At 34.1% G+C, this 16032-nt stretch overlaps 1 protein-coding gene across 2 annotated transcripts in view; it reads right to left on the reverse strand.

Annotated features, from left to right (window-relative positions):
* The window catches only part of fstl5 (follistatin-like 5), a 149456-nt gene that overhangs the window by 88489 nt on the left and 44935 nt on the right, over window positions 1-16032 (reverse strand). For both annotated transcript variants that reach the window (XM_051128270.1, XM_051128271.1), the window contains exon 4: window positions 12722-12970. In XM_051128270.1, the coding sequence (XP_050984227.1) occupies window positions 12722-12970 (249 nt within the window). The remainder of the gene's footprint in view (window positions 1-12721; window positions 12971-16032) is intronic.

The following is a 16032-nucleotide window of genomic DNA, read 5'->3' on the forward strand; positions in this document are numbered from 1 at the left end:
TCTAAAATGTAATTAGTATTTTAACATGCATACGCAGTCTACATAATGCATAAACCTTTGCATTTATAGGTTTAGTGCAGAGAGCATTTGAAATCACAGGTGAGACTACTATAGAATAAAAGACATCCTAATATGTCAAGCTGACAACAATCCCCCTCAAACATCTCCAGAGGTTTTAGCGTCTGACAGTAACAACGGGTAACACCCAGACTGTTCATCTTTGGCACTGATGAGCTAGCCAGCCTGTTAGCACATTCTAGCTAGGCAAGAGCGATTGTCCTCCCCTAGCTTATTTCGCTGCTTTGCTAAGATTGATGACAGCAGCCGTCGGGTTCTAGACGAAAAGATCCATGAGACAATTCCGAGCCTCAATTCCCCATATGACAGCAATTCAACACAAAATGGGCCATTGACTTTTTTTCCTTTAAGCAGTCCAATTCAACCAAACATCACTATGGTTAAATGCACAAAATTCATCTTCATTCCCGTGCAATAAGAGAGGTGCGATGTCCCATCCATCTACCCGTAGACCAAAGTATGTCCGTGACGAAATAATATCATATTCCTAAGGCGGCTAACCAAATTAGGAGATCTAAATTTGGACAGAGCTTCTCCATCAAGACAATGAGTCAATTATCTCGAATGTTATGTCTCCACTAACTATCCCATCCATCTTCTTTCCACCCCTTTTTGTCTTATTAAATAAATCACTAAAAAAAGGTGAACGGCCCAAGAGTTTTCCTCGTTTTCCTACATGTTTCATCATAAGGGGAACATCAAGGTTTCCAGGCTCTCTCTGGTCTAAAAGTGGCTACTACACCTGTCGACTACACCTGCCTTTATTATTAAACAGGAAGAGTGAGGACTTTGAAGCCTTCAGAATCAGATGTGAGGAGATCACTTCAAAAGCGGATGACATTCAGCGTTATCATTAATCGCTCCAGCCGATGATGGGATTTACAATTCCAGGAAATCCTGTTGAGATGCACAGAAAAACCCTTTTTAGGTAAAACTGTCAATTGCACCAACAACCCCGAAGTGTCAATTTGATTTTCTTTCACACAAGCGGATTTATTTTGTTATTATATTCTACTAAATAGCTTTGAGCTGCAACCATCAATCCTTGTGTGTCTGTGTTCATGATTTTAAATATAAATAATATAGAAATAATATAAAATGGTTTATGACAAAGGTTATCAAAGATAAAAAAAGGAAAAATATTTTAATACATTTTTAAATTTGTGCAATTTTTTTAACAAATATCATTAAATATTAATTAATAAATATCATTGTAATAAGTATCATTTTTAGAAAGTTACACTAGTCCGTAAAAAAATATTGATAATAAAACAAATATTACTGGAGTACTGTTTTTTTCTTTCAAATATTATATATATTCATACAAATCATACAATTCAAATGTATTTTGATACATTTGAGTGAGCATCATCTTAATTAGATATATATAAAAAAAATGTTTTATATATTTATGTATTTTTAACAAATATTATGATTTATTAATTAATAAATATCATTATGTTTCAGGAAGAAAATATAGCATTTCAGTCATTCTATTTTAGAATTTCACATTTGATTCACGGTTACTTGCCATTTCTTTGTAAGTAATTTACTTGCAATTTTATTACCCAAAAACATTTGATATATTGCATAAATCTAAAATTTTACTTATGTCTGTATTTATATAAAACTAATATACACTGCTGTTCAGAAGTTTGGGATTAGTGAGATTTTTATTTTTATTTTTTTAAAGAAGTATCTTATTCTTATCAAGGCTGCATTTATTTGATTAAAAAATACTGAAACCCCCCCCAAAAACAGTACTATTATGAAATATTATTACAGTTTTAAAAAAAATTGTGTTCTATTTTAATATACCTTAAAATATAATTTATTCCTGTTTTCAAAGCCAAATTTTTATCAGACATTACTCAAGTCTTCAGGGTCACATGGTCCTTCAGATATTATTCTCCTATGCTGATTTATCATCAATGTTAAAAACAGTTTTTGCTGCTTAATAAATATTTTGGAACCTGTGAAACTTTTTTTCAAGATACTTTGATAAAAAGTCAAAAAGAACGGCATTCATTCAAATTATAAATCCTTTGTAACAATATACACGGCCTTTCAAAAGACTGAAGTCGGTACATTTTTGAAAAATAAAATAATTATACTTTTATTCAGAGGATGTTAAATTGATAAAAAACTGTGGAAGACTTATATTGTTAGAAAAGATTGATATTTTGAATAAATGCTGTCCTTTTTAACAATTTATTCATCAAAGAATTCTTAAAAAATTCACAGGTAATATTAAAAAAAAATTTAAGCAGCACAACTGTTACCAACATTGATAATAACTGACTATCAAATCAGCATATTAAAATGATTTCTGAAGGACCATGTGGCAGAGAAGACTAAAGTATTCAGCTTTGCATGAAAGAAACAAATTCTATTTTAAAGTATATTAAAATAGAAAACCCTTTTAAAAACGTAAACAACAGTATATATTTATATATTTTACAAATTAGGGTTGGTAAGATTTTTTTTAAACTGTCAACGGCACCAACAACCCTAAAGCGCCAAAAACCGTGACATCCTTTCGCACAAGCTGATTTAATCTATTATTATAGCCTAAATAGCTTATAGAGTAAAAAACAACCACCCTCATCAAGTTGTACCAAATAGTTCATCAAACCTTGTGCTTTGTGTCTGCGTTCATGATTTTAGAGTCTTAATAAGGTTCCCGTGTCTCATTTTTGGTGCAGATGTGATTGTGGTGATGCTGCTCTAATCCTGCGCACGCTGCATGCGGATGATCAGATAATCCCGCGGGGGTGGGTTGAAACGTTTAATCACGCCTCCTGGAGCTTCGCCATGCATGACCTCATCCTTACCTCTACAGCTTCACTACAATTACAGAGCAATTAAAATCTGAGCAAAGCTTACAATGCATTTCAGATATGTTAATTAAAAAAACAAACAAACAAAACAAAACGTGTTTGTTGAAAACAGTTTTCTATATGCCGGAAAATAAACAGTCGTGTCAAAGTGGTAAGATCTGGATGTGGTTACATCATAAAAAAGGCTGGAATCTGGGAACACTCTGGTTCTGTGTACCGTGGATTTCACAGGACAGGCGTCTTGTTTTCTGGAGGATCTCGGTTGTTTTGACAGTAGACATCGGTTTAGAACTTATATATCTGTACTGACAGAAGTTCTGATTTCTTAAAGTTTGAAGTTGGATGGTTTGAGCTGAGGGCCACATCTGAACCCAAACCTTCCTCAAGGAAAAATCAACTTGTTAACATAAGTAATAAAGAGTTAATTTGCAAAATCAGATAACTCCATTTTTAATCATTTTCAAAAAGTCTTTTTTTTCATGTGCCTTCCAATTAATCTCAATCAAACTGCAGCTGGAATATTTTGATAAAATAAATAAACTAAATAAATATATATATATATATACAGCTAACACAAAGAGACACAATAAAAACATTATAACAATGAAAAAAACACACATTTAAAATAAAAAAAACTGAATTATCTGTTTTTGCAAATGAACTTCATATATTACATATACACTGTAAAAAAACAACTTAAAAAAGTAGTTTAACTTAAAAAGTAAGTGTTCGTGCTGCCTTAAAATTGTATGTATACTCAACTCAAATATCCATGTTTTCATGTAGTACAACTTAACATTTCATGTTGACTTTTTCCTAAAACATATACATGCATGTGTGTATATTATTATATGTGCACACATATATATTAGGCAAACACATTTTTTTAATTTGGAGGTGATTAATCGTGATTCGATTTGACACCACTAATATTAAGTCAAATATTATTTATATAAAATAAATATAAAACATTATATATATATATATATATATATATATATATATACACATACATACATATATACATATATTTATATATTACATATATATTTCTTAAAAATATACATATATGTGTGTAGGTAAACACTTTTATTTTGGATGCACTAATACTACATCAAATATTATTTATATAAAACAAATATAAACATTACTTGTATTATTATTAATACAAATACATTATATAAATATTATATTTTTTTAAATAATTAAAATTCATAGTTATATTTGATAAATTATATGTACTATTTTTATTTTGCTGTTCCAACTGTCAACTGTTGTATGGAAAAGCTCCTTGAAAACTCTCCTTTTGTTTTGAGCTGGAAAAAAAAAAATAATAATAACAGCATACGGGTTTAGAATGATAAGGTCAAATAAACAATAAGAAACTTTTTCTGTTTTTGGTTCATTATTCATTTTTGCACATGGTGTGTCTACAAGAACTTTCCAAAAGTGCTTGCACAACCTTGAGTAATCTCAAAATATTAAGACATAATATGAGAGAAAGAAAAAGAACTAACAATTCTGTTACAAGAAAGAAAACCTGTTGAGTTCATTATAAAAAATGTCTTGGATGTGGATATTTTCCGTAATGACCCAGGAGAGAGGCGACAGTGCCACACTGAGCTTCTGAGTTTTTTTCATCAAATGTCTGCAAAAATCCATTATTAGAGAAAATTAATGAAGGTGTCTGTTTTTGAAGTTGTTGGGAACATATCAGGGTTTCTTAACTCGGGAAGATGTATAATCAGCGCATACTCATTAGAGTAAATCAAGTTTCCCTCTCTGTTTCTCATGGCCTCTGTGCTTTGTTTTTTTTTTTTAATTCTCAGTTTATCCCTTTAAGCCACGTCTCAGCATCCAACAGGTAGTGTGGTCCCTAATAGGCTCATTAGCAGTCCGGGCTGCAGTAGGAGGGACGGCCCGGGTGGGTCTCTCTCAGAGGACACCACAGCTGTCTCCACAGGGAGAGCGCTTTAATTAGATGTCACACGGCAGAGATGATGAAGACTCTTTCAGTACTCTGAGGTACAGGACTTGGCTCACACACTGAAGAAATGGCATGTCTAGTCATGGGCACCAAGCCATGTGGGGTGTTTCATGTTTGAATTCAAATATTTTAATTCTGTGATCATGCAACTGGGTAAACAAGTTTTATTTTGTGAGACATAATACCAATGGGTAAATGATGTAAAAGGGTGTCAACAAAAAAAGAAACTGAAAAACCTTTTAATAAGTTTTAGTGAACATCTTAATCATATCTTTAAAAAAGTTTTATATATATTTAAGTAGAGAAAAAGAACACATTTATTTAAAATCCAAGCATTATACTTTCGCCACTTTATAAACGTCTTTAGTGTTATTTTTGATTTATTATTAAATCAATATTTTTGTTATTTTAATTCATTTCATCCTTGCAGAAAAAAATGCACTGATTCCAAACTTTTGAACAGCTGTGTGTATCTATATATGTCAACACACCGATCCTGAGCTTCTTTTTCCGCTTCTTTCATAACTTAACAATAACATTGAGTCTTTTCAGTTGTCAGCAACATCCAAAACAACAGAAGAAAAACACAAGACATGTGAAAGGCAGACTGATGGCTGAATGGAGTTATATCAGACAGACCACAAGCTTCATTAACTCTTCATTCTCATGAAAGAAATTGAAGTAATGGCGAGAGTTACATGAATATATCATCTTTAAAACAACTCAGACAACCCAAACTTACACAATGCGTGGAGCAAAGTGCGGAATTCTGAAAGAGCCATTTAATTTCCCCAGTGCAAACAGTCAGACAGCGGGTGGGTTGCTGGAATAAGGGACATAATTGAAGCTTAACAGACAGAGAAAAACTTAATGGGGGGATATTTTCCCCTAACAGTCAACGTGGCAAGAAATGAAACTTTTTTTCTCACTCTGGCTGACAGTAAAGCTGTCTTTTGAGATGTCTGCCGATTATTTATCATAAGTACTTTGAAAGTTTAAAACTTTGACGCCTAATATTTTTCCTTTTGTTTGATGTATTAAACAAAAGCAGCGGGTATCACAAAGCTTGGGGGTCCAACTTAAAACTATATGACAGGACACCCTTTTTATCCTTTTCTGTGCTGATTTTCTGTTAATCTTTATAGATTTATTTCATCTGGTGGGGAAAAATTGGCTATAGATAGATAGACAGACAATAGATAGATAGATAGATAGATAGATAGATAGATAGATAGATAGATATTTCATAGGTCGGGTACAACAGGGCTAAAGGCGCCTTTGATATTTTTTCCCTAATCCACTATCTATAGATAGATAGATAGATAGACAGACAGGCAGATAGATAGATAGATAGATAGATAGATAGATAGACAGACAGGCAGGCAGATAGATAGATAGATAGATAGATAGATAGATCGATTTTTAATAACGAAGGAATATGTAAAAGTACGGTATTTGGGGGCTAAAAGGCACAATAATTAACATAATAATTAACAGAAGGTTGACTTTTTGATATGTTGACATGACATTGTCAGAGTCAAATGGTAAATATCATATATTATGTTGGGTGACCATCTTAGAGAGAATCACCATGTTTAGAATGAAACCATCACATTTAAAAACATGCTATTAATAATATCATATAATAAAATATCATTTGTTGTTACTACTGTAAATATAAAACAAAGGTTCACATATAATGTACTCACCCCCTTGTCATCCAAGATGTTCATGTGTTTCTTTCTTCAGTTGTAAAGAAATTATGTTTTTTGAGGAAAACATTTCAGCATTTTTCTCCATACAATGGACTGGTATGGTGCCCTGATTTTGAACTTCCAAAATGTAGTTTAAATGCGGCTTCAAACGATCCCAAATGCGGTTGTAAACGATCCCAGCCGAGGAAGAAGGGTCTTATCTAGCGAAACGATCTGTTATTTTCATTTAAAAAAATACAATTTAAATACTTTTAAATCTCAAACGCTCGTCTTGCCTTTCTCTCCCTGAACTCTGTGTATTCTGACTCAAGTTAGGGTATGTTGAAAAACTCCAATCGTATTTTCTCCCTCAACTTCAAATATCATTTCAAAATCATCCTACATCGCTGCAGAAGTACCAACCCAGTCTTTGCAAAGTGAACATGCAAAGAAGATCAAACACCCTTAACTAAAAAGGTAAAACAGTGATATAGGATGAACTCAAAGTGGAGGGAGAACATGAGATGGGAATTTTTTGACATACCTTAACTGTCATGAACCGGAACAAAAACAGTCCAGGCAGAGTAAGACAAGATGAGCGTTTGATATTAAAAAGTATATAAATTGTATTATTTTTATTAAAATAACCGTAATCGTTACGCTAGATAAGACCCTTCTTTCTCGGCTGGGATTGTTCACAACTGCATTTGGGATCGTTTGAAGCTGCATTTAAACTGCTTTTTGGAAGTTCAAACTCAGGGCACCAAATCAGTCCATTATATGGAGAAAAATGCTGAAATGTTTCCTCAAAAAACAACTTTTTTACAACTTAAGAAAGAAAGACATGAACATCTTGGATGACAAGGGGGTGAGTAAATTATTTGTAAATTGTTGTCCTTTAAATTACTATGGGATATCATTACTATCAATGCTTTCAGAATCTTTACATTTTTAAATGATTTTGTTTCTGTATTTTTAAATATATCTTTTATATTCACATATTTTAATGACAGTACATCTATTGAACAAAAAATATTCAGAAAATAGTACAGACTTTGTTAAAGTGTTTGTTTTGAATAGTATCAATACTGTGTGCCTTTTATGCTGGTGGGCCTTTTACCCTGTGTGGGGTAAAACCTCATACATTTATAAGATTTTTAAACAAAATAAACGGCTTGTATGATTTATTTTCGCACAAAATCATATGTATATTTTTTAGCAATCACAGACTTTGGGTGCAGTGAAAAACACATTTTTTCTTTGGGTGTGCCTTTAGTCATATTGTACCCTACTTTATTTTTGCTTTACACTACAGAAGAGAAATTACAGCACTTCTTGCCTAATTTCTACACTTGAAAGAGATATTTTGACTTTGGACTGCAGTAACATTGCCCATTTAAAATTGCTAGCTGTCAGCAATTCATATTGCACTTTTAAGCTTTTATTTTGATGGAAATGGCAATAATCATCTGCCACACAAATAAAGCTTAACTGGTGGCCATTGTGTTCCCAAACGCATGCTAAACTCACAGCACATGAAATAAATGAGTTCACTGCATTCACTGTAAACAAAGCGCCTCGCTTTGAAACTCGCAGCGAAAACTTGACTTGATGAAGGGATTAAGCCTTTTTGTGCTTTCGGTTTTAGTACATTTGAGAGATAATTTAACAAAGTATAATGGCCCAAAACAAAACTTTAAAGACCTTTTATGTTACAACACAATACATTGTATACATTTAAACTTTATAATTTTGCCCAGAAGACCCATCGTTTTATATCATCATGTGGCCACGACAATATCAAGACAGTGTTGCTACTGCAATATCATGATATTGATAATACCGTTACATCCCTAATAGATAGACTGATAAACAGATGATGTGATGGGTCAGGCCCCCTGTCACTGATGGGTGTCCCGCACGATACGGAAGAGTTTCCTCCGAATATAATTCTCTGTAATTGCACGAGATGTTCTGTTGGGCTCGAATGTATGTGAGCAATTAGAAAAGCATTTACAGTTTGCCTTGCCAACTCAACAGCTTGCATCCCATCGTTATCCAAACCCACTGCCTCGTGCCAAACCACACAGCCCTACAGGCACGCAAAATCCGAAACCTCATCCTTGGCTGGAGAGAACTCCTTCACAGCCTTCCCACTGGGACACGGAAGTTCTGTAGCCTGCAGCATATGCTCTGTGATGTTTTATTACTTAGTATTATGGCATCTACCCTGCTACTTCTCTACTTTGCCCTGGTCAGCACATAGCTTGGGAAGAATCAGCAGTCTCTTGATGTTCCAGGACGCTTTCATCCTGCAGTTTTTTGGTTAATTTGCACTGGCGTATGTACAGGCCCCAAATCACTAGACTCTGACAATATCAGTATTTGTAAACACCGCCTGGCCAGACAATCAAATGCACTGAGAGACAGGAAAAATATTGGAGTGGTAAGGTGGAGTATAAAGGATGCATTAGAGAAGACTAGTATGCAGGGCTCTGACACTTAATTGGCCACTGCTATGTGCGACAAGGGTAGAAATTACATTCTATTTTTGTATATACAAATATCATTCAGCGTATATTTCAAAGCGCACAAAATATATGAATAAGCATGACTGCATGCATTCTGCACTGTTTACATTAGATTTGTCTGTGGTCCAATCCATACATTTACTGTTTTCTATAAATAAATTCTAAATATTCATATAGACAAAATATGTTTATTACAAAAGCAAGACTTGTTTACAGAGTATATATCTTGCATGATGTCTATTTTTCTCTCCCTAGTGGAATATTTTTGTTTAAGCTCAAATCTAACAAAATTTAATGAGGTTTGTGCTTGAAAGAAAAAAGGAAGGAAAAAGCAATCTGGCATTGGGGCCAGAAAAATAAACTTAATAAAAGATATATTCTCTCAACACAATTTAGCTTCAAGTTCAATAAATTGTCTTGTTTAGATATTTGCATTGAAATACAAGAGGAAAATACTGAATAAAAGAATATTTTTTTGTAGGATGCTCTTTCAAATCTGTTTATTTCTCTATGCTGTACTCTTGTTTTCATTTGAGAGGAAAGAGAGGAATCAAGAAAGCAGAAGAGGATGGTGCAATCTCCCACCTCCACAATGAAAGCTTTCCATCAAAGTTCATCAGCTTTTTTTATCTCTTAATCCACCACTTTTTCTGACAGGTAAAAACAATGCTTAAAGTTCAGATAACGGCCACCAGACTGTTATTTTGCTCCCGGAATGATAAGAACGTAAACATAGTCTTTCTTTACTCTCTCAGAGCTGCTGAAAATAAGCACAAACATTATGGCGTAAGTGCACCTGCCGTTGCGAAAACCATTAGGGCCTATTTAATACACTGCTGATAATTAGAACACATAATTATCCAATCCAATCATCTCACCAATTACCAACTTTCTACAGTTTAATCTTCAAAGTTTTCAATTGAGGTGAACAAACCAACCATTTTATAAAACCACAGACATGATTAATAATAATAATAATAAAAACTAATTAGACAAATACCCTGCAGGGCATTACGCAAATGCACAAAAATGCTATTAAAACTATTTAAACAACAAAGATTAATACATATTCAGCAGGTAATTTTGCAGTCAGACTTTGTGGTGTCTTCTATGAAGCTTTGAACTGCAGGACAATCATCTACCCTAACCATACATCTCTCTGACTCTCTCACACTGATTGGTCCAAGCAGGTCAATATCATCATCTGATGACCAAATGCTTCGACTGAGATTTGATTTGAGAGGGCATTTAGAGGTTTGATTTCTCGGTCAGATTGCCTATATGCTTTCTAAATGACAGATGAAGAGTCTGAAGAGATTTTCTGCACATGAATGCTGTGGTTAAGGTGACGTACTGCATTCATAAGGCTGCCATAAGGCTGCCAACTCAACACAGAGTCACTTAGATGATAAGTGAATGCAGATTTAACGTTTTGAAATCTTTCCTGTTTTAACTAGTTTTGAACCATTTGATATGATCATCTGTTAGTTCAACTGACACATTTGAAATGCAAAGTTCTGTTATAAAACTCTAGAAGATGCAAGCTGGGAGGTGTGAGATAATCACATCATCATTCACAGTGTGCAGCTGATTGGTTTTGTTTTCACATCAGCGGCCAATGAGCTTACTGCTTGTTGTAGCAGTTGCAGTGCGCTTCAGAAACCCTCCACCTTTCCTAGCTCCACCTGTATATAAATCTGCCACCGGGTGATTTCATCTATGTTATATATGGTGGTTATTTTATATATGTTCTATGTGCAGCAGCAGTATATCTTACATACTCACAGCAGCATGTTTATGGATGTATTGACAGTAGCAAGTGTACTTGTACTGCAAGTACTTACTCTTCCGCAACAACACTTTTAAAAATAAAGGCAGTAGAAGAATCATTTTTGGTTCCCCAAAGAACCTTTCAGTGAACAGTTCCTAAAACAACCATTTTGAAGAACATTTTAAAAATCTAAAAAACCTTTTTTGACTATAAATAACCTTTTTGTATTTGAAAGGTTCCATGGATGTTCAAGGTTCTTCATAGAACCACTGATGCCAATAGAGAACCTTTATTTTTAAAGGAGTTCACTTCCAGAACAAAAATGTACAGATAATTTACTAACCCCTTGTCATCCAAGATGTTCATGTCTTTCTTTTTTTCAGTTGATAAAAAATTATGTTTCTTGAGGAAAACATTTCAAGAATTATGTCCTTATAGTGGACTTTAATGGTGCCCCCAAGTTTAAAACTTCCAAAATGTAGTTTAAATGCAGATTCAAAGGGCTCTTAACGATCCCAGCCGAGGAAGAAGGGTCTTATCTAGCAAAACGATTAGTAATTTTCTAAACAAATTGGCAATTTATATACTTTTTAACCTGCTCGTCTTGTCTCGGCTCTGCGATGTGCATGCGTAGTAAGCCGGGTCAGTACAGTTAGGGTATGTCGAAAAACTCCCACCTCGTTTTCTTCTTCAACGTCAAAATTGCCCTACATCACTGTTTTACCTTTTTTTTTGTAAAGGGCATTTGATCTTCTTTGCATGTTCACTTTGTAAACACTCGGTACTTTTGCAACGATGTAGGGCGATTTTGAAGTTTTTTTAAAACGAGATGGGAGTTTTTTAACATAACTAACAATAACAATAAGCTGTATTGACCTTATTGAACCGTAAAAAAAACCCTTCTTATAGTATATTAATTTTCAATTTGTTTAGAAAATGACCAATCGTTTTGCTAGATAAGACCATTCTTTCTCGGCTGGGATCGTTCTGAGCCATTTGAAGCTGCATTTAAACAGCATTTTGGAAGTTCAAACTTGGGGGCACCACTGAAGTCCACTATATGGAGATAATTCCTGAATTTTTTTCCTCAAGAAACATACTTTCTTTACAACTGAAGAAAGACAGACACGAACATCTTGGATGACATAGGGGTGAGTAAATTATCTGTAAATTTTTGTTTCTGTAAGTGATCTTCGCCTTTAGGAGTGAACATCAGTGTAGCGTATCTATTCTGCCAATACCAAACACATTAACACTGCCATTTTTACTACCATGATAAACTCTCACAGACTTTTCATGACAGAACTGTTATATTTGCTCATCTAAAGTCAACTTAAGAAACTGCACTGTTTCTGTTTCAAAATGGATCATGATTTAAGAAACACAGTTCACAGCTCTAAATCAGACTTTACTTTCACAACATAATATGGACGTTCCACTTATCAGTGGTCATTACTAGTCCATTAGTGCTGGACATAATTATGAGAATCATATCTCGCTTATTATGCAAAACAAAACAACCTCTCTCTTTCTTAGAAAATAAATTTATCGAAACACCTTCATTGCCTCACATTAGGATGTGCTGTTCTTATGATTTTTCAGCAGTCATTACTTGAGCCTTCACTGTCACATGATCCTTCAGAAATCATTTTAATATGCTCAAGAAACATTTCTTCAGTTGTATTTAATGTGTCCTTGCTTATTAAAATCATGGGAAAAAAAAAACCCCACCTAAACAAAAAAGGCATCAGCTGCAGCGAACGTTTGTGAATGGACAATGATAGACAATATGCCACAACACATCATATTAGTTTCTATACCTTTGTAGAAGCATTCTTCGCTGTGCATGATGGTTATTCTCTGATGGGCCATACAGGACGCTCTGTGAAGCTCACAGTGGTTCTGGTAGAGTTTGCCATCAGATCCGCACACGGGTTTGTAATGTGGTTTGCAGCGTTCCAGACACTGACATTCTCCTTCACCTGTTTCTCGGTCAACCACACAGTGCTTCCCCAAACCACAGTACTTATGTTCACAGGGCCCAGGAAAGCCATTCTGACCAAAGAAACCTGCAAAAACACATCAAGAAGTGGGGAAATCATGTTAATCTGTAATATTACGCTATAAGTATGCTATACTAATTCACATATATAACATTCACTAGATATCAATAGGTTCTTTTATACAGGATTCAAGGTATAAACATGTGGTCACATTTTATTTTAATTTTAAGGTCCAATTCTCACAATTAACAAATCATTAACTTAGACTTTTGCCTCAGTGTACCACTAATTTGCTGCTTATTGGTAGTTAGTAAGGTAGCTGTTAAGTTTAGGTATAGGTATAAAGGGAAGTAGAATATGGTCATGCAGAATATGTGCTTTATAAGTATTAATAAATAGTCAATATGTTATGAATAGGCATGCTAATAAGCAACTAGTTAATAGTGAGAATTGTTCCCTATACTAAAGTGTTACCAAACATGTTTTTCATCCCATACTCAACTGAACACCAACTTTACTATACAAAGCACAGTTAAAAAGAGAAGAGCTAGTGAGGTGATGAACAATCTCATGCCCGTTTTGCCATGCAATACAGTTGTTTTGTATTTGTGGTGTTTTGTCAATCCTGGCAGGAGATGAGAAACCCTGTGGAGGAAACAATCCCATTGGACTGATGATATGCGAGCCGTATGGGCTTCAGATGAAATATGTATGACTGTAATAAAACATAGCCTGAGCTCTAGCACGCTTCCCCTTATTATCAATTACAAAGATGTGAGCTCCACTCCTCCTTCAGCTGATCATTTCTTAGAGATTAACAATTGAAAATGCACAGTCACGTTTCAGCTTTCACTTCCCCTGTTAGACAATGGCAATTAAGTTTGAGAAAGGGAACTTAATAAATAAAGCTTGTTAAAGCCGTATATAAACTCTCAGGGATTCTATAAAAATGACGGAAGAACTTCTGTGTGTTTGAAAAGTTAAACCATTGCATAAGCATTTCTTTTTTAAATGCATATAAACTTTTGATTGTCTTTTGATGCATTTACAGTACTCACTATTTATCTATATATTAAAAAAAAAAAATAATTGTGCATCAAATATAATATTTAATATTTTTATTGTATTATTTTTTTAGTTGTAATTATATGACAGTAACATTAAAAGTAGGGCTGTCAGTCGATTAAAATTTTTTATCTAATTAATTACATGCTGTGTTGATTAATTAATCTAACTAAATAGATACAAATAAATTTGACTGTGAAATTCCCAGAATAGATTATTTACAAATCGTAGCTTTAGAAAGAAATATTTTAAATATTTTATTTGATTCAACATAAACTATCCCCTTAATATTTATTATTATTATTGTTATTATTACTATTTTATTTATTTATTTATTACTATTATTTTTTTAAGAAATGATACTCTAAATAAGAAACTAATTGTGCCAGCAGGTTGCGGTAAATGTCTTTATGAGTCATTCACTCATTTGATTCGTTCAAACGGCTGATTCATTCAGGAATGAAGTAAATGACTCTCTTTATAAAATGGGACTTTCATTGATTCACACGAATCAATGAATCATTGATTCACACGAATCAATGAATCATTGATTCACACGATTCGTTCAAAACGCGGATTCATTCAGAAACTAAAGACACACACAACAATTCTGCTATAGGTTCAAAGGTAATATGTTCTCTGCAAAATTGAGCAAAAACACATAATATAATGTTTAAAATATAACACAATATCAACTTCTTATTTACTGAACTGTTGTATGAAATTACATTCCATGTCACTCCTGCAATTTCAAAACTTTACACTGTATATGTAAGCCAGTAAGATAACTTTGGTGATGCTAAAATTATCCAAATTAACAACAATCATCACAGAAAACCAAAGTGAAGCATAAAAACACACAGCTGTGCTTTTACGTACAGTGTCCTTTACAGAGAGTTAGAGACCTTTTAGATGTGCAATTAAATGATGACCCCCTTCATCAAGTACCTCATAATGAAGACCTTCTCACTGCAGGTTGTTGTAGTAAAAAGAGAAAATTGGCTTTTGCCAGCAGGGTGGACAGAAGCCAAGATAGTGTCTGATTGGTATGCACACAGTGCCTCACTGTGACCACAGTGACATCAAAGACAAATGACTAATTCAGTCGCAACGATTTGTTATTGATGAGTCAGCTTTTCAAAGAGAGAAGAGAGGCTGAGAGGGAAAGAAGGAAAGCTTGATTCCGATGAAGGGTTTGGGTAAAGGTGTGGTGTCCAGCTTTCATCTGCCCACCATCAAAAGCAGACTTTTCATCCCAGTAAAAGCCAACACGAGAATCCTAAATCAAGTGGCATATACAAGATTATCAAAGTTTGCACTAAAGTAACAGTCCAAAGTAATATTCAAAAAAGCGAGCCAACAAAAAGTTTACAGCAGCAAACACAGAAAAACATATTCTCATGACCTGAGGAGGTCAAATGCAGCGGCCTTCACCGGGGAATGATTCCTCTACCTGACACCGACAGCAAAGTCATGACTGAGTGATAACTGAGCTCCGCTCACCCGGTTGGTCTCTGAGCCGAGTGCCATCCCTTAGGTGCTGATTATAGCAGATCCATGACATGCATGATAACTAATAAGAGCTCAGCACAGGGCTTCAGACTCAGATACAGTCCTATCTCTTCATACAGATGTACACCCGAAGACTTCCAGACAAAATAAAAGGACGAGCACATCAGTTACCCTGTATTTGTGAAGATTTTATATTAGCTGTAAGAAAGAGAAACGCATTGGAAAAGCTTGTCATATCTTAGCTGTTGTAATTGATATCTGTCTGCACAAAGCCATTTGTGATGATAAATAGAGCAATGTCTGGTTTCTGAAGTAAAAAGTCCCATTCTTTTTCTGCACAGAGAAACTGATTTTTAACCATTCTATGTCAACATTACCTCGAAAGATATGAGGTTATTATTCAATGGTATTATATATGCTTCTTCTGAAGCCGTTAGTAAGAAAGTAAACTATGAATGACAAAATCAAGTCTCCTACAAACTTCTTATACATTTCTGTGTTTGTGTATGTAAAGTATATATACATACACTGCCCTTCAAAAGTTTGGAAAC

This window comes from Labeo rohita, chromosome 14, assembly GCF_022985175.1.
Source record: "Labeo rohita strain BAU-BD-2019 chromosome 14, IGBB_LRoh.1.0, whole genome shotgun sequence".
Lineage (NCBI taxonomy): Eukaryota > Metazoa > Chordata > Actinopteri > Cypriniformes > Cyprinidae > Labeo > Labeo rohita.